This window comes from Ictidomys tridecemlineatus, unplaced genomic scaffold (genome assembly GCF_052094955.1).
Source record: "Ictidomys tridecemlineatus isolate mIctTri1 unplaced genomic scaffold, mIctTri1.hap1 Scaffold_1877, whole genome shotgun sequence".
Lineage (NCBI taxonomy): Eukaryota > Metazoa > Chordata > Mammalia > Rodentia > Sciuridae > Ictidomys > Ictidomys tridecemlineatus.
In genome coordinates, this window is record NW_027521615.1 from 28,028 (window position 1) to 48,410 (window position 20,383).

Sequence of the window (20,383 nt, forward strand, 5' to 3'; positions counted from 1 at the left end):
GATCCCCTGAGAGCTAGGAGGCACACTCTGATTCAGGGGTCCTGGGAGGGCTGAGGGTCTGCACTTCCCTCATCTCCCAGGTGACATTCACTCCTGGGACTCAGGTCACAGTTTGAGGACCTAGGAGCAGGTCCCCTTTGCCCTGAGGGCAGACACCTCTATGGAAGACCCAAGACAACATCACAAGACCAGGGAAATGAGGTGTTAGAAGATGGCACAGGCTCCTCTGCCACCATAGCCCTTCCCAGCCCCGTGCCTTCCCAGACCTCCTTGGTCTATTCCTGTCCCCAGTCCTCTTCTCATTTCCTCCTCTTCACGTCCCATTGTGGGTTTAAGTGGAAGCAAATCAGAGCTCCTTGGATGTGCTTCCTGGGCTTCAGGGAACACAGGTGTAAAAGATTAAGGGTGTGGCTAGGCTGAGAGTAAGTGAGGTACAGGGGGCTTCCTGTGAGACTGTCCCCAAAATGAAACCCAGGAGTCCTGCTGGAGCTGAGCCAGTCCAGGGTGAGGTTCCTGGGAATGGGGCAGAGCTCCCTGGACTCCTGGGAACCCTCCTTAGTTTAGAAAGTGCTCAGTGGTGCTCTGAGTAGACTCCATGCTTTTTGTCCCCAGGCAGCTGGGGATGTCCAAACTTCCTGCTTCCAAATATGCTCCTGAAAGAACAAAGCATCACCAGTTTTTGTCCTCAAAGGTCATTTTCCCTTCTTGCAATTTTGGAAGCCAAAACAAGACCAAGTGCCAAATGAGCAGCCAAGTAGATTTTTACTTTTGCAAGAGGATAAGCAGAGATAAACTCCCAAGTTAACCCCCCCACACCTGAAATAGGGTGGTGATTTTTTAAATTATTTTTTAAATGAAGCATATGACGACAGAATGCATTTGATTCATTGTACACAAGTGCAGCACAACTTCTCATTTCTCTGATTATACACAATGTAGCGTCACACCATATGTACAGTCATACATGTACCTAGGGTATTAATGTCCATCCACTATTTTTCCTTCCCTATGTGCCCTCTTTCCCCTTTGCCTAATCAAAGTAGAGTAAGACATGAGTGGTCAGACCTCTAAAAGTGGAAATATTCATGTGGGTTATATTGATGATTTCTGAGATGGTCTGGTGGTCACTGTCAACAAGTTCATCAGCCCCTGAAGAGGGACTCTGGCCTCCATCAGCCTGTCCTCTAGACAAGATTAGGTTGGGGCAGAAATTCAGTGAGACCACCAAGGCTGGCCAGGACCAGGCAGGTAACAATCGTGGTTTGCCTAACTCTTAAGTGTTTCAGAGCAGGGATCATCAGGGAAACTGGGGCCCTAGGAAGCCCCCTTCAAGCCCCAATTTTTGCCATCAAGTCCAAAAGATTTTAGACAGGGTGCTCAAAGTAGCAGTCATGATTGTATTATAAGGGATAGGAAAGAGAAAAGGGACAGTTTCAAGGAAGAGAGAGGGTTCTCTCAGACAGGAGTGGGACAACCTGCCTTTCTGCCTTCCAGTTTTACTGAGTACCAGGGAAATTTCCAGAGTCCTGCCCAAGTCCACCTTCTGACCTTCTGACTTTTTACTGACAGCATAGGAAGTGCATGGACCTCCTCCAGAGATGGGGTGGTGCTCACAGAGGACATTGGGTCCCTGAATGTGCCTCAGTTTTCTGCCACCTTACTTGTTTTAGCACCCTTTGAAGACATCAGCAAATTATCTTTTTGGTGGTCTTTGTGTTTGGTTGCCAGGGTAACTGAGTTGAGATAGCTTCTGTGATAAGGGAGGATCCAGGCCACCTGGCAGGGAATGGCCTGATCTTGAAAAACTAGTTTGTCTCAGGGATGTGCTTATGGCTGGTGAGGTGTTAATACATCTGATCCCCTCCACTTCTCTGAAGGAGAGGACGTTGAGTCTCCCAGAAGTCCTGTAATTTTGGAGACACTGGCCCTATGTGTTGTGGGACACTTGAAGGGTTTATAGTCCAAGTTGCTAGGGCTTGGGGGCTATAAGTAATAATTAGACACATTGACAAAATGGAAGAAAAACAAAGTATACAGACAATAGTAATTTCATTCAAAGCATTTAGATGTGATAACATATCAACATCAGTGTGAACATTATTACTTTAGTATAGTAGAACATATAAGGTATATGATAATTTATAATGGCACAAAATAAAATGTGATTAATATCCCCATTGTTAATATGGAATTTATTGTTTTCCATTAAGGTCATTAATTATTATTATGTTTGTTTATAGTGATCAATATATTCCTTGAATTAATTTTACTGACAAAAGTGTCACTAGAAATGTAATTACAGATGTAGACTACATTATACATCTATAGGTCAGCAGTGCTCTAGATTTTTTCAGTCTGCATGGAGAGAAGCCATGCAGAGAAGCAGGGACAACGGTGCTCACTTCTTCCTGGGGGAGAACATCCCATACACTCTTCTCATGGCCCCCAGGACCTCTTTGTTTCTTAGGCTGTAGATGATGGGATTGAGCATGGGGGTGAGGATGGTATAGAAGACTGCAAGGATCTTATCCTCTGCTGGGGAGCGGAGACTCCTGGGACGTAGGTAAGTGTAGACAAAAGGTGTGTAGTAAAATGTCACTACAGTTAAATGTGCTGAGCATGTGGTGAAGGCCTTTTTTCTTCCCTCTTTTGAGCGCATGTGGAAGACAGCAAAAAGGACCCGTCCATAGGAGGCATTGATGCCAAGGAAAGGAACAAGGAGAAATAGGCTTGTGCTCACAAACACCATGTACTCATAGACCCAGGTGTCCACACAGGCCAGTGGCAACATAGCAGGAACATCACAGAAGAAATGATTGATGGCCCTGGACGTGCAGTAAGGAAGATGAAGGGCATAGACAGTGTGTGCCATGGAGTTGATGGAGCCCAGTGTCCAGGACCCCAGGATCATTTTCCCACACAACCTTTTACTCATACGGATAGGGTAGTGGAGTGGGTGGCAGATGGCCACAAATCGGTCATAGGCCATGGAGGCTAGTATTAAACCTTCTGAGCCGGCCATGGTCAGGAAGAAGAAGCTTTGCACACCACAGCCCAGGAAGGAGATGCTCTTCTGGCCAGAGAGGAAGTTGATGGCCATCTTGGGGACCGTGGAGGAGATGTACATCAGGTCCATGAGGGAGAGCTGGCTAAGGAGAAAGTACATGGGGGTGTGGAGCCGTGGGTCCAAGAAGATGAGGGCAGTCATTCCTGAGTTCCCCAAACAGGCGAGAACAAATACAGAGATGATCAGGAGCAAGAGAAGTAGGCCAGTTTGGTTTTGAGGAAACAACCCCAGCAAAGTAAAATCATTTGATGTTTGGTTCCATTTCTCCATGAAAATAAACTGCTTTAACTTTTTAAAAATGAAAATAAAAACAAAATTAAGCAATGAACATGACAAAATAACAGGAGAATAAAAGAAATTATATTTACTACTGTTTATTTAGAATGAATTGGTAATCCTAAAACATCACAGCTTTGCTCATTGGATTTTTAAATACAAGTATCTGTGTAATTCAGATAACTAATGTATAGTAGTAGCTCATATTTTTTATATCTTTTCTCATTTTTAATTGGTACATTATACTTGTACATAATGATTGTATTTTTAGTAACATATATGCACATAATATAGCCATATAATATTGCTGACATCACTCCCTAGTATTTCCCTCTTTCCTCTCTGCCTTTACTCCTTGATCCCTTTCCTCTACTGATCTCCCTGTGGTTTTCATGAAATTCCCATTCACTTGGCTTTCTTTTTCTTTTTCTTCTCTGGCTTCCACACAGGAGAGAAAACATGATTTTTAACTTCTCAGTTTTCCTTCTTTCACTTAACATAGTGGATTCCTGTTTCATCTATTTTCCTTCAATTGGCATAAGTTATTTATTCTTCCTAGCTAAATAAAAATACATCATGTGTGTGTATCATATTTTCTTTTTTTTGAGACAGAGAGAGAGAGAGAGATAGAGAGAGAGAGAGAGAGAAATTTTTAATACTAATTTTTTAGTTTTCAGTGGACACAACATCTTTATTTTATTTTTATGTGGTGCTGTGGATTGAACCCAGCACCCCGTGCATGCCAAGTGAGCATGCTACTGCTTGAGCCACATCCTTAGCCACACCATATTTTTTTTTATCCATTCATCCATAGATGGATACCACCATTGGTTCTATAGCTTGCATATTGTGAATCATGCTGCCATAAACATGGGTATGCATGTATCACTATCATATGATGAATTTAATTCTTCCATTTAAATACTGAAGAGTGGCAGGGCTGAGTCATATGGGTTGGTTCCATGCCTATTCTTTTGAGAAACATTGATACTGATTTTCATTATGATTAACTAATTTATAATGTCAACAGTGTAAAAGTGTTTCTTTTTCTCCACATCTTCTCTAGGGTTTATTATTATTTGTGTTCTTGATGACTGTCATTCAGAGTGGTATGAGATAAATCTAAGTGTAGTTTTGATTTGCATTTTTCTATTGTTACTGATACACACTAGAAAACACAGAGACAAAGTCAGACACCAATTCTCATCTGATCCCTGATAAAGATTCCAAAAATACAGTGGAGAAAGAATAGGGTTTTTTTTTCAAAAATTTGCAATAGGAAAACTGATTATACATATGTAGAAAAATGAAACAAGAACTTTACCCTTCACACAGCCTAAAGTTCAACACAAAAGAGACCTAAGCATAAGGATAAGATCAGAAACTTAAACTCCTAGAAGAAAACATGGGGTCAACATACCAACAAACAGACACAGGCAATAACTACTTAATAGGACCCTTAAAGCTCAACAGATAATGTCTAGAGTTCATAAAGGCATGCCATCAAATTAAAACCTTTCTTTAGAGCAAAAATATCAACAAGGAATGTGACGAGAGAATCTAGGAGATGGGAGGAAACCTTTGTGAGGTACTCTTCTGCCAAAGGATTAGTGTCTAGAATATATAAAGAATGAAGAAAATGTTTTAGACAACAGTAAAACAGCTCATTTAATAAGTGGGCAAATGAATTAAACAGACCCTCTCAAAAACAGAAATACAAATGGCCAACAAATATATTAAAAACTATTCAATTGATTTTGATATGCTAATTGAATATTTATAGTTCCTGCCCCAGTTCTCTATGGTAACCATCTCAACTTGAAATCCAAGGTTTCTTGTATGTGAACCAATACAAATTAAACAACCAAGAAAGTCCTTCCTAGACACTTCTGGGCAGGAACATTCCTCAGGACTATGCACCACCAGAAGAAAACATGGGGTCAACATTTCAGCATTCAGGCACATGGAACAACTACTCAGTAGGACCCCTGAGGAAGCCAGGATCCCTGCATTGTTACCACCTCAGCTTAACACTGACTGTTTACCAAACTTGTGGAGTGTGTGACTCAGAAATTTTCTGTGTGCTTGACACTATGTACTCAGTGACGTTGCCTTTTCAAATCTTCAGTTCCTGCTCTTTCCTCCCCACTGCCATTACTGAAGCTAAGTAAACCAGGGTCTTATTCCAAGTGCTGTGCTGCTCTTTCAGATGCTGTAGATCACCATCCAGAGCATTGTTTTTAAACTGTGAAGGTTTTGTGTGTCCTATATGATCCACCTAGTATGTCTCTATATGATCATGCTTAATTCTATAATTCAGACAGGTAAAAGCACATGGACCTTAGACAGAATGCTTATTTCCTCTTCCAGTTCTGAAGTTTGGTTTCCATAAGGGGCAGGCAGAGGGGGAATCTGCTGCTATGTGGATCAAATAGGAAAGAATCTTAAATGTGGCACATTTGATATTTATAGCTTATATGTATTTTCAATTATTCTCTTCAGATGTAATTACATAAGTAAAGCAACAAAAATTAGATGTTCATCATTAAGAATAGAAAAAAGGTAAAGAAACCATTAAGAGGGAAAAGTGAGTAACCTTCCCCTCCTAGATAAATATTTTATACTTTTTATGCAATTCTTATTAGTATTTATGTTTTTATGTAAGTACTTTTTACTTGTTGACTTATTTTATTCTGACAACAACCCTAAGAAGTGTTAAAATATCACTATTTTATAGGTGAAACAACAGAGGCACAGAAAGATTAATTTACAAAAGTTCAGATCACTAGTAATCGTCAGATCCCAGATGCTAACCAAGTAGTCTAGGGTCAGGTAGTCTAAATTCCACTGTACCCTAATTTCTCTAATGTTACTGAAATATTAGTTAACTCAAATATTTTAAAGTTGATTGCCATTGTTAATATTTTGGTACACCATTCGCAAACTGATAAAATTTCAAGTCTTTATTAGTTTAATTTTTATAGTACAACTGAAATATAATGTTTATATTTGTAACTCAACTTTAATACCCCCTCTTTTTCTCTTTAGGTCTTCTCATTTCTGATAATGAATTTTGCCTTTCATTTATTTTCCCACATTTGTATGAACTTTGATTATGATAGTTTATAATACCTACCACAGGTAGCCTTGGTATGAGATATGCTGCTTTACGGTTTTGTACACATCCATCTGAAAGTTTGCATCCTGTCTCAGATATAAAGTTTTATCATTTTGGATTATCGTCTTTTCAACAGAAAACAACAGTAATTAATAGCTTGTTGTCACAATTTACACTTAGTAACACAATTTTTGGCTTCATGTAACCGCTGAAAACAAGTAACATTTTGGAAAAGGACATCTAATAAAAAATGAAAAGCATTTTAGAGCTTTCTAATTGACAAATATTAGGAGTAAAAACATGTTTGGGGAACTGGACAGATAAATGGATGTGTTGGGCATGTGGGAGAGATGGGATCACAGACAGCTCTTCTTCTAAAAACTTTTGGAAACAAAACACTCAACCTCAGTGAAAATGAGAAAACACCAGACAATGATCTTCATGAGAAACTCATTCCTTAAACATGTTCACTCCTTCCATTTTGTGCCAGTGCTGCTGGGTATTCACTTGCCCTAATAGACAAAATACAGAAGATTCCACTGTCTGAATTTAATATTTAGTGGGTGATAGACAATAGAGCAGCAGCTCACACATGCTCTCTGATCACACAACTATTTCTAAAGGTAAAAGAAATCAATCAGGGAATAAGGACAGAGGGACAGCTGGGCAGCAGCACTGAGGAAGCCCCTCCAACGAGGTGCTATTAGAGCCCTCAGTTCCTAGACCACTCTTGCACAGACTGAGGAGCAGGACCAGCCCTGGGGAGAGCCTTCCTGAGTCATCAGGGCAGCAGCAGAGATAAGAGGGCTCTGGAAGTTCAGGCCCTAGGCAAGGGTTTAGGAAGGAGTGAGGACTCAGACTCTGCTCTAGACTGGTGAGAGGCCAGTGGATGTGGCATGGGGGCAGGGCCCTTCTGAAGCTTACTCAGCAGGCTCTGGATGATCAGACAGGTGAGAGGAGGAGCCTGTGACAGAGACTGGATGGAGGGCAATGAGGACACCTGGGGCTAACCTGGGTTTAGAAAAGGTAGTCAAGCAAGCAAGGGAACCCTGAGGCCTGAGCATATCAGCATAGCTGTGTACTGCTTAGGGAGAGGGTAGGGACCTATTGACTCCTCTGTGTGTCCCCTGGCTCAGGGGCTATTGCTTATTGTGCTGTCAGTATATCTGCTAATTGACAGAACCAAATAATAATCTTAGGAGTAAATTAGTGATATAGACCAAACTACAATCTGACCAGATCATTTTATAAATTAGTCTTTAGTATGCACACCATAGAAATGAAGGTACTTTCTTCTTTGTTTAGTAAAGGTATAATTGCAGAGGAAGAAAGGACCTAGCAGCCCTTACAATGTCAAGCCCTGAACACACAGTGTGCTGTAAATTTGTATCTCAATCTCCCAGTCATTTTGAAGAGAGATCTGTGTTAACAATTAGATTCTCTGCTATGTAATTCAATGTCAAAAAATTGTTTAATGATAATTACTGCAATAATTATTTTTTTCCAAAGTTGAAACTTTTTCTGTTGTCAGGTAATTGATAAGAATATTTACTTTCAGTGTCCTACATCTTGAGTTTGAAAGTGTTATAATCTAGGACATTGGAGTTTGTCCTGAGGGTCTTTTTTCATTGGTGATCAACAAGTTTCTTCATCAAAGATGGAATTTATTTTTATGCTCCAGCTTTATATAAAACACCACCTTTTAGTAAGTTTATAACTTGAATAGTATTGTTTCTGTGGCTACAGATCAGTGTCTCTCTTAATCATCCTTCCAGGCATGTTGTTCAATTCTATAGTTAAAAAACCCTGCATTTGACAGGTCCTAACAGAGGTAAGGGAAGCAATTGTAGAAACCCAAATTTATGTTGCAAAGTTTACAAGTACTGCACATTTTAAAAAGTATTACGGACACTCATCCCAAGACCAATGAGCAAACAGTTGAGTCTCTGCTAACTCAATCCCAGCAACCTCAGGTGAGAGCTGTGGAGAAAGGAGTAAGAGAGCTTTGTGTGTCCAGCATATAGCGGGTCATGAAGGCTTTATTCAACTCCCCTCTTCCTTCCATACCTCAAATTTGGAGGAGACTCAGACCCAGAGAAATGCATTATCTCAATTAAGGTCACAACCCTGGGGAAAAGCACAATGTGGAATTTTGAAAGTTCATATCACCTCATTTTACTTTTTTTTCTTTATTTGGTGCCTGGCATTGAACACAGTGCTTAACCACTAAGTACATCCCCATCCCTTTTCATTTTTATTTTGAGACAATTTCTGGCTGAATTGCTTAGGGCCTTGTGAAATTGCTGAGGCTTGCTTTAAACTTGTGATCCTCTTGCATCAGTCTCCAGAGCCACTGGAATTAAGGCATGCACCACCATACCCAGCACCTCATTTTACTTTTATGTTTACCCTTAACTTTCCCAGTCTGTCATGTAATGACTTACTCATTGTACAGTAGAAAGTGTTTTCTTTTGAAAGGAAAACCACATCTCCACAAGGTCTCCATTAGTTAAAGCTACCACAGATCAACAGCTCAGCTAAATAATATCATTTTGTCTCATCTCATTTGAAACTCATGAGTTTGTATTTGGAGAGAAGTAAGTTTATAATTAAAGGATGCCCTGCTTACATTTATTGAGTTTTTCAAAAAGGTTTATACACCAGTGCGTCCTCAGTCTTCCAGGCTAAGCAACTAGGGCCTGCCACTGAGTAGAAAGGAATTCTCAGAACATATTCATCTTCACTGCTCCTCCCTTTAGCCATCATCTTTATACTGAAATCACAAAGCTCTTGACCTTCTGCATGGTCCCCTATGTTATAGCTTTGTCCATACATCTTCCTTTGCTGTTACCTTGTTCAAGTGGAAACAGTAAAACATTCCTTACTTACTCAGGTTCTACAAGGAGGACAGAAGGATGAGCTGCTGCAGCTGGTGTGCAGGACCTTCCTCCAGGAAGCCTCACATGTTCTCCTTTTACCTCTAATTGATCCCCAGTGTCCAAGTCCACAGGGAGAGGAGCCTGGCCATTTCACCTGAATTTGCTGACTTGGAAATGAACTCAGTTCAAACTTCGAGCAAATCCACCAATCCACTCAGCTCTTCAGCTTTGACCTGCTGCCCAAGGTTAGTCTCAAGAGGGAGGAACAAGCTATTCCAGAACAGCATGGAGAGCTGTAAAGGGTGTTAGGTAATGGTTATTGAATCTCCTTGTTTTTCTTATTTAGAGACCTAAGGATCAACCAGATGTAGGAATCACATATGAGTCTTCTACTGGAGAATAACTACATTAGTTGCAGGAGCAATTACCCTCTCCAATCTGGTCAGTTTCCAGAGGAAATTATTGGATCTAATGTGACTAAGATAAATTATGCTCTGACCCATACATTCTTCTATTTGAGCAGAGGTAGATGATGGTTTTGTGATAAACCAGTCAAAAATTTTACTAACATAAAAATTTGATTTAGACAAAATGTGAAAAAATAACATTTAAATTCAGATTAAATAAATCTATCCTACCAAGTCCACCACTGACTAGATGACTGAGTTGGGATTACACACTTAAAATATTAGTTCATTGGAAAAATCATTAAAATAAGACTAATTGGAAGAACATTATGAGAACTAATTTGAAGTATGCATGCTCAATGTTTGCAGAGTATTTTTTGCAGGGATGGTAATCTCTTACTATCTTATTGAGTGTCTTACTAGATGTGAGGATCTCTTACTATCTTATTGAATCAAGAGACTGATAAAACTGTGAGGTGTGCATTCATGTTGTTTTTGGTGCTTAATTTTGATCTGGAGTATTTTATTATATTGTGAGATGACCAAATTATTTAACGAGATTGTATTCAAATAATACTAGTAAATCATATTATGGAAATATAATGAATTACAAAACTTAATTATTTCAAATTTTAGGAGTGCATATGTTCTAAATGAATAAATAAATCTATTATTATTATTACTAATCTTTTACAAATACCTCCTGCCTCCTCCTTGTGCAGAGGGGGTGCCTACTGCATCTACCTGCAGAACTCCAGCCCAGCCTATCCTCAGCCTGTCCCCAGGCTTCACAGTTGACCTAGAGCAATGAAACATGGCTGCAGAAGTGTGCAAGCCATAATGACAAATCTTAGTTTGAATTTAAGAACACAAATATCATATTGGTTATTTGGCATGTCACAAAACATTCTTATTTTCTAAAATCTAGTCAAACATTTCTTTTGCAAAATCCAATACTCTTCCATGTTTCCTTGACTTAACTTTGAAATAAATGGATTTAGTGAGAAAATACAGTCAGTATTCAAATCTCCTGAAATTAACTGTATCAGCCTCCTTCTCTCTGGACCCACATGCTAAGCCTTTTCACCACTGACAGTGCAAGACGTGGCCCTGCCCCAACCTAGGTGCACCATCATTTTCTGCAAGTAGATCATCTCTTCTGCATCTTCCCTTTCCATTTGTCTCTCAGCTGGATTAGTCTCATTAAGCATGTAAATAATTTGTTAAAGAAAATGTGTGGTAGTAGGAAATTTAATCATAGTCTTCAAACCAATGTAAAAAATCAAACAACCTGAGGTAAAGTTCAGGATAGTTTTCAGTTGGTAGAGATGGTAGCTGTTCCATATTAAGGTGGGTAATGTGGGTATGATGGGTATTAAAGTGGATGAAGTGGGTATTAGGGCCAGGGGATCATACTGACCTGCGAAGATAAAAGGACCCTAAATTTCCATGATGGGAATGGGTGAAGACAAACAAAGCAAGTATTTTCATAAGTGTGTGACACAGATGAAGGGTGTAACATGGGAGGGACACACAGTAAACTTCGTTCCTTGAACACCTTGGAATGTATGTTTAGAAACTTTACTAAGAGTTTTAAGGGAGACTATGGGGTGAAACTCACTCCACAAAGGTTGCATACTCTGTGAACTAGAATGACCCAACTTAGATGTGATCTGGACATCAGAAGAATCTTTAAATGAGAGAGTCATTGCTGAGGTCTTTTTAATAGTTGTTGGAACACCTGGACACCCAAAACAGTTCCCTTATATTGATTGCTGGCAAGAGGTACTACAGAAACATCCCCCTTGGTTCAGGGCCTGTCTAAATGGACAGTCCAAGCTGATGTTGGATTAAACCATAGCAGCCTCTAAGACCCCCTGAAAAGGCAGCTAAACAGAAAAAAAAACTGACAAAGAAAATACAGAAAAGGAACCAGTTTTTCCCCAATGAGGGAGAAAAGAACACACCACCTTACACCTCTATTCAATATAGAGGAGCTCATGTGGGTGACCCAAGCTGCTAAGGCAACATCCAAGTCTATGCCCAAGCCCAGTTCCCTGACACAGACACAGAGTCGGACCTCAACAAAGATGAAAATTTCCCAAAGATAAAAACAACCCACTCCACCCAACCTTACCAAGACCTATGAGACAACAAACAGGCTGCCCCCTCAGCCCATTCATCCCGAGAGGCAATGGATGATGCCTCTTCTACACTAGCTACTTCTTCCTCTGTGATGTCTTCAGGAATCAAAGGGAGTGAAAATCAAAGGAAGTGAAACTATTGTAAGATGGAATTCAAGCAAGTTACTTCAATCTCTTTCAATGGATAAAAATTAAAATGGATAAATTACCTCAATTTGATTCATTTTTACATGATGAAAAAAAATATCCTAACATTATTGAAACAAAATCACAATGGTTAAGGCTGCTTCCATGTGAGGTGCAGGGTCTATTTTATTAACAATATTTTATGATAGGTGTTGTTAAAGTTAGCAGATTAAAACATGGGTAATAAAATAGATACTGTGTTAGCTGTTATGACACACAATAAAATATATCATATTTATGTGTCGTTCATTATCTCCTCTTTTTTCAAAATTTTAAATCAGGATAATTTTGGCCATCTCATGATAGGTGAGTAATTGATAGTATATAATTAAATTAATACAATAAAAAATACAGAAATTGTTGTAGTGTTAGTTAATTTCAAATAGTATACTTTTTACTTGATAATAACTAAATTATGCATCATGATATATGATGTTATCAGTTTAATATGATTGTCTTGAGTTGATTAGAGATTACATTCAAAGAAATAATTTACTCTCCTCAATTTTTTTCTTTTGCAAATTATGAAAGTTCATACCATAATTAAATATCAACTGCTTCATAAAGACTCATAATTCTACTTTAATAATCTTAAAATACGTTTTAGTATCCAAATTTGGAATAATTTAAGTTTATTTAAAAGTCTTGGCTTTTATATTAGGGTAATAATAAATAAGATAATGTAAATCATTTTAATATTTTTAAGTGTATAATTTTGTGCTATTAAGAGCATTCACACTGATGTACAACCAGCACTGCCATGCATCTTCAGACTTTTTAATCAGTTCAAACTAAAACTCATGAAAAATTTATCTCCCCTTCCCTTAGCCCCAGGTATCCACCACTCCAATTCCTGTCTCTCTTAATTTGACTACTCTTTTTCATGACTAGTTTCTTTCACTAAGAATAATGTTTTCAGTGTTTATTCTTATTGTGGTCTATGTCTAAATTTACTTTGTTGTAATCCCAGTGAGTTTTACATTGTGTATATGTACCACGTTTTGTTTATCATTCACCTCCAGATGGACAGGGCACACAGAGAGTTGTTTTAGCATTTCCTTTGGTTTCTTTGTGTGAATACCCAAAGGTGGAAATGCTGGATCATTTATTAATTCAGGGCTATTTCTTTTTTGAGGAGTCACTCTATTATTTTCCATAGTGGCATCACCATTTCAAATTGCCACAAAACCCTGCAAAACTTCAAGTTTTATACCTTCTTATCCAAACATATTTTCTTTTACTTTTGGATGAAACTTTCCTTAGTGAATGTGAAATGGCTTCTCTTTGTGGTTTTGATCTTCAGTTGCCTGATGAGTACAGAGGTCTGTGATAGCTTCATGCCTGTGGTATGCTTGGCAGCTAGGGAGTTTCTGTGCAAAGACACAGAGTGCCTTTGAGGGAAAACTTCTATGCAAAGACACAGGATACCTGACTGCTATGGCAATGGACTTCATGAGGATGCTCTATGTTAGAGTCTTATCAGTCTCTTCTTGATCTCAGGCCCACAACTCTTGGGAATAAATGAACACTTGTTAGACAGCTGCAATGTTTCACTGAGCCTAAACTTGCACATAACAGTAACTTTATACAATGGAATTACCTGAGAGCTACACAAAGCTCCTAACATTGCATATTGCAACTTAGTATGTAACTGAGGAATAAGCTGCATAATGTTGCTAAGTCTGTAACATGTCTAGTAATACAAAGAACAATATGTATTAATGATACCAATATAACCTATTATTATAAATAAAGCTAGCATCTCAGGTGAGCAGCTTTGTTTTTGCCTGTGTACTGTGCTTCTTTCTCCTTTTATTTTCCTTACACCTCCCAATGCATATACCAAGATCCTCACCCTGCATTGATGGTTCTAAGAAGTAGAACCTGTGTGAGGTGAGTATAAGGTCATGAACATAGGGACTCACAAATGGAATCAGGGCCATTGAAAATTAGCTCCTAGTGAGCTTTCTCACCCTCCACCACGTGAGGACATAGAACAAAGGCACCATGTTTAATCAGGATGCAGCCCTCACCAGGCACTGCATCTGCAAGAGTAGATTCACATTGCTTACATATTTCCTACCTTGAATGCACTAAGGTACAATCACAACTTGGATGCACTAAGGTACACTCTCTGCTGTTCTTATCAGGTGCCACCAAGCATGACACAGGCATCAGTATATCACAGACCTCTGTACTCATCAGGCGACTGAAGATAAGAAGCACAAAAAAATACTGAATTCAGCAGAGGTGCTGAGTGCAGGCCCTGTTCTCATTCCATGTGGTGAATGTTGGAGGGAAGAGGAGCCTGGTCCACTGTTCTCTGACACTCTATGGCCTTGGGAAACTCATGCATCTCTCTGAACTTTATTTGTTGGAAAGCAAAATGTCAGCATTGTTCCCTGTAATATCGGTAATGGCATCACTGAAACTGAGCTAGCAAATTGAACCCTTCTAACACCCATTTAAGGTTGACCAGAGATGCCAGATGAAAAACAATAAAGTCACTGCTTCAGGAATTGCCCCAGTAGGTCATGCAAACTGCCTGCTGTCTTTACAACTCTATTTTTTTTCTTAGCACCTTTTTATGGAACTGCCAACCATGACCATAAGATTGGATTTATACAGTAGCTGGTGAACCCATCTTTAAGTGATTTCCATTTTTATTAATGACTTATGCAGATTCCACTTCAAACTTCTTAAGATTTTGATATGAAGTATATCTGAAAAGATCATATTTGAAACAATGTAAGAATTTTCAGAGTGAAATCTAATCATTTTCAGAAATGATTAGATTAGGAAAAGTGTGACCTTATCAGTGGATTAGGCAGCTATCTAGGTGGTAACTATATGCAGTAGAGCATTACTGAAGCAGGTAGGTTTCTCTGTGTGTGCCTTTTGAGTTTATATATTGCCCTGATGAATGCAGTGCATTCTCTCTCTCTCTCTCTCTCTCTCTCTCTCTCTCTCTCTCTCTCTCTCTCTCTCTCTCTCTCTCCCTCTTCTTCTCCCTCTCCCCCCCTCTCTTTCTCCCCTGTCCTCCTTCTTGACCCCACCATGAGGGCAGCAGCTTTCCTCTACCATGCCCTTCCTCCATGATGTGCTTCCTGACCTTGGAGTCAGAACAATCAAGTTGACTATATAGACTCAGATCTCAGAAACCATGGGTTGCAAATAAAATTTCCTCTTCTGTGGTTTTGACATCAGGTCTTTTGGTCATGGCAAAACATGACTCCTCCACATACTAGAATTTACTCAGTCTTTTCACCAAGATTCTGCAAGTCAATCCTAGTTTTTATTCCCAGATAAAATTCCTCTGTTGGAGAGGATATATCTGTCTAAATCTAGTTTTTTGGTGTTTTATTGGTTTTCACGCTGACATTCCAAAGATGGGCAGAGATGATGTAATTTTCATTATGGTAACTTTTTGCTATCAGTAAACATGCACATGTCAAGGCCATCAGAAATGAAGTTCTGAAATATTTTTCTAGTAAGTCCTCTGGATCAGGTGAATTATAAAGTAGAGCCCACTGACATGCAAGTAAACCCAGAAGCTCTCCTTCCCCTCAAGTCCCTGACATTCAAAGATGAAATGTAGAAATCTGTGGCATTGCTCAGATTTCTGCAATCTGCTAGGTTCTTTATTATCATCTACTTCTTATAGTCTTGAATGTTGTGCAATGATGCATCTCAGGGAAACTTATCAAATCCTCTTTCTCTCAGCATCCTGGTTCTCTACTCAACATGCATAATTGTGGCCACATTTTTAACCCAATTGCTAACCTGCAGCCATTATTTTGTACTTCCTTTCATTCATTTTCCCCTTGCAACTGTTAGATGAAAAATTTATAGCACATTGTATCTATTCAAGTTATTTTTAATGCTCACTGTATGTACTGGTCTTTAATATATTAATTAGGAAAGTTTGATATGAGGAGAAAGAAATGAGTATTTTCTTAACTTTTTCATTACAAATGTAGTTAAGCATTGTGATAAAATGGAATATAGCAACAATTAACCCTTTTTATCCACCTAAATGCTAATGAGCATTTTTTTCTTGCCTTTAAATCTACAGGAGACAAAGAACTTATGTTAAAGAGTAGATGTATAAGTATCTGAATATTGAGTACTTAAGTTATTTTAATGGACAAAGATGTATAAATGTCTCATAAGTTGGATACCAGTGTGATACTTGTGCCTTAGCCTGAGTTCTTCTATTCCTTTTTCAGAACCCTAAACAATCATGAAACAATCTCACTTTTCAGCCACATATTAAAATATTGTTTTAATTCTCCTCAAGCCCTGTAGTCACTACCATTAGTTTCTAAAGAACTTCCTAGCCACAGTTAAACTGATATTTACAATCTAATTGTAGCACATGGGGTTCTTAATTCAAAGGGAAAGAAAGAAATTAATCTCCATTGAGACAAAAAAAGAACATTCTGAAAGATGTCTGGTTGCCCATTAAATCTTCAGATACAAAAGAAGCAGGCTGGATGTGTACACACCAAGAACAGTGCCAGAACAAGCATGAGGCAGCATTATTATAAGATGTCACCTGGTCAAACCTCACTCCAGGACTTTCAGGTCAAGGCACCTCAACACAACCCATAAGCACAGGTTTGGGGATGTGGACAGCATATGGGATGGAGAGTTACTCCAGGAAGGAGTTGGGCATATGGTTGATGGCTCATGGAACTGACCAGGCAAACAGGAAGAATGGGATACAGTGATGTAAGGCTGCCAAGTAGATGTTTGATGTTGACAGTAGTGTGCCCTGTTGGAGGCCCAGGAATTACTTAGATTTTAGGGAATCAGAGACCCCATGTCCAGCTCAGATGAGCCACTGATAACAAATGTCAAGGATAAATTTTTAGTAAAAGCAAGGAACATGGCAAGTACACAATCACAGAATATGAAAAAGGCAAAGAGAGAAAACTATGGCCTTAGTACCTGTAGCAGAAAGAGCTTCTTTATGTATTATGTGCCTGGAGAAAGATTACAGATGTGAATAATTATGCTTCCTAGGAGCCATTTGGATTTCAATATCTCTACAAAAGTTAAAACTAAATGTTAGAAGAATACAACTTGTTGTTGTTATTGTTTTTTAATTTTTTCCACATTGGTACAGGGGATTAAACCCAGGGTACTAAACAATTAAGCTACATTACCAGACCATTTAATTTTTTTTTAATTTGAGACATGTCTGTATAAGATTCTCAAAGCCATGCTAAGTTGATTAGGCTGCCTTTCAATGTGCAATCCTCCTGCCTCAACCTCCTAAGTTGTGATTTTCGGCACCACATCCAGGTGAAATAGTTGTTTTAAGAGTATAATTCCTTGTCCCAAGACCAGAAACCATAGAGAGAATAATAAGCCATATGTGATCCTAAAGGAGAGGACTACTAGCTACCCAGAAGTGCTGGATATTTGGAGACCCAGGCCCCATGTTGTTGTGGGAAACTTGAAATGTACACAGTGCAAGCTGCTAACAGGATATAACATGCAGTGCTGGAAAACATAAAATAAAAACACAGGATACAAACACAGCAAGAGTATAATGTCAAACAGAAATAATATTTCAAAATCAGTTTATTATTACTTTAAAATATTATGTGAACAAATAGCATATTGTATATTACATATAATAGGATAATATCAACATTGTCAATGTTATCATTGAGTTTTCAATTAAATATATTAATTATTAATTATATATAATAATATGTAATTTAATATCACATTTAAACATGTTACTAGAAATCTAATTACATATGTGGAATAACATGTATCTATACGTCAGCAGTGCTCTAGAGAGTTCCAATCTGCATGGAGAGAAGACATATAGAGGAACAGGGATGGCCATGCTCATTTCTTCTTGGAGGAGAACATCCCACACACTCTTCTTATGGCTCCCAGCACCTCCTTGTTCCTCAGACTATAGACAATGGGATTGAGCATGGGGGTTAGGATGGTGTAGAAGACAGCTAGATTCTTATCCTCTTCAGGTGAGCGAAGACTCTTGGGCCGAAGATAAGTGTAGGCAAAAGGAGCATAGTAAAATATCACCACAGTTAAATGTGTGGAGCACGTGGTGAAGGCCTTTCTTCTTCCTTCCTTTGACCTCATGTGGAAGATAGCAAAAATGACTCGTCCATACGATGCTGTGGTGCCAAGGAAAGGAAGGAGGAGAACCAAGAGTGCACTAAAAATAACCATGTACTCATAGATCCAGGTGTCCGTACAGACCAGAGGCATCATGGCTGGGATGTCACAGTAGAAGTGACTGATGGTCCTGGACCTGCAGTATGGAAGATGAAGAGCATACACAGTGTGTACTAGGCCATTGAGGGAACCTAGTGTCCAGCACCCAAGGATCATTTTCACACACATTCTTTTGCTCATATATATGTGATAATGCAGGGGGTGACAGATAGCCACAAAGCGGTCATAGGCCATGGAGGCCAGGAGTAAGCCTTCAGAACTTGCCATGGTGACAAAGAAGAACATTTGCACACCACAGCCCAGGAAAGAGATGCTCCTCTGGCCAGAGAGGAAGTTGATGGCCATCTTGGGGACAGTGGAGGAGATGTACATCAGGTCCATGAGGGAGAGCTGGCTGAGGAGAAAGTACATGGGGGTGTGGAGCCGGGGGTCCAAGAAGATGAGGGCAGTCATCCCTGAGTTCCCCAAACAGGCGAGAACAAACACAGAGATGATCAGGAGCAAGAGAAATAGGCCTTTCTGATTCGGGGGAAACAACCCCAACAAAATAAAGTCATTTGAAGTATGGTTCCAATTATCCATAAAAACCTATTTTCTCAAATTCCTTGAAAAGAAATAAAAATGAAAATTGAGCATATAAGATGAAATAAAACAGTAAAGGGAAAAAAGAAGAAATTGCCTTTATTAGTGTTTATTTAAAATTAATTATTTTAATTTCAACCTGTACCTTTTCTTAAATTTATTTTGAGACCTGAATTGAATTTTCCTTCCCCAGTTCTCTCTGATAACCATTTCAGCAAGTCATAGGCACATACATGCTCATGAAATACAAAGTTTAATATGACACACAGCAAGGACAGTTGAATTCCCTGGAGCCTTCCTGCCTGTTGACTCCTACTAAGAGCATTCCTAGGACTATACACTAGGCTCAGCCCTGGAGGAAGCCAGGATCCTGCTTTCCCAGCTCCCCAACTCAGCACTCAGGTTCACCACAGACATGGCCTTTGGGGCACAGAAGTGCCCTGTGTGCTTGAGTCTGCATCCTCAGTGACCTTGCCTCCTCCACACCTTTAGTGCCTGCTCTCCCCTCCCCACTGGCACTGCTGCAGCTGAGTAAGCCAGGGTCTTCTCCCAGAGCTGTGCTGCTCACCTCCTAAACAGAAGCTGCTCAGCTGGCCCTAAAAGGGGGTCACCATCCAAAGCATTATTCTCGTCCTGTGAAGATATAGTGTGACCTATAATATCCATACTTATTATAATATGTCCTTTAGATATTGTCTCCTCCCTAATGAGTTTTCTATTTTCTGAAGTCTTATAGACTCATTTTTTTCTTTTTTATATGTGTGTTTGTGTAAGGAAAAAACACATGATAAAAATAACAGGTTACAGTAATATGCAAGATTTTTATTCTATTTTTCACAGCAGCAAGCATACTTTATGTGGTGATGGGTATACCAACATGGGTTTTGATTACAGAAACACATAGTCAGAGGCTTTTTTTCTGTTTACATAGGAATCTTTGAGATGTCATTGCTTATATGAACTCTTATTTATGTTACTTCATTTATCTTAATCCATATACAGCCCAATTATGTAAATATAGACACTGATGTCTTCATTTTCTAAGTATGAAAAGTAGAATTCACCAATGAAAAGAGAAGTTTTTGAAGCTACAGTGTGTACTCAGAGTAGGAATTGAGCCTGTGTGACTCCTTTACATTTTCAATCATTTTTTAACTATTTGGTAAAGTCTTTACTGTTTATACACATTCAAAACAATTTCTATAACTATCACTGTCCTCCATAAGATGAGGCCTGTTTTCATATCTGCGACTAGGTCAGAGCACATGGACCTTAAAGAGGAAGTTCTTTTGTTCTCCCTGTCCTACACTGCAAGTTTTCATCTTGTCATTTAATAAGGAGGCCTATGATTCCATTTAGAATAGCAGCTACAGAGAGTTCAGAGTATCATAAAAATATAGATGATAATTGCTGTATTAATTATCTTTGTTTCCTAAATTGAAAACGCATGTGCATTTTCAATTCAATGCATGAGTATATTGACTTCAGGATCACATTCA

At 38.9% G+C, this 20,383-nt stretch overlaps 2 protein-coding genes across 2 annotated transcripts; both read right to left on the reverse strand.

Moving 5' to 3' along the window:
- Positions 1–2,398: 2,398 nt before the first annotated feature.
- On the reverse strand, positions 2,399–3,337 carry LOC101967845 (olfactory receptor 2L13-like). Its single transcript, XM_078036123.1, has one exon. The coding sequence runs from the start codon at positions 3,335–3,337 to the stop codon at positions 2,399–2,401; it is 939 nt and encodes a 312-aa protein (XP_077892249.1).
- A 14,574-nt stretch (positions 3,338–17,911) lies between these two features.
- LOC101967559 (olfactory receptor 2L13) lies at positions 17,912–18,884 on the reverse strand. The gene has a single exon (XM_021721569.2). The coding sequence runs from the start codon at positions 18,882–18,884 to the stop codon at positions 17,946–17,948; it is 939 nt and encodes a 312-aa protein (XP_021577244.1). The 3' UTR covers positions 17,912–17,945.
- Positions 18,885–20,383: the final 1,499 nt, after the last annotated feature.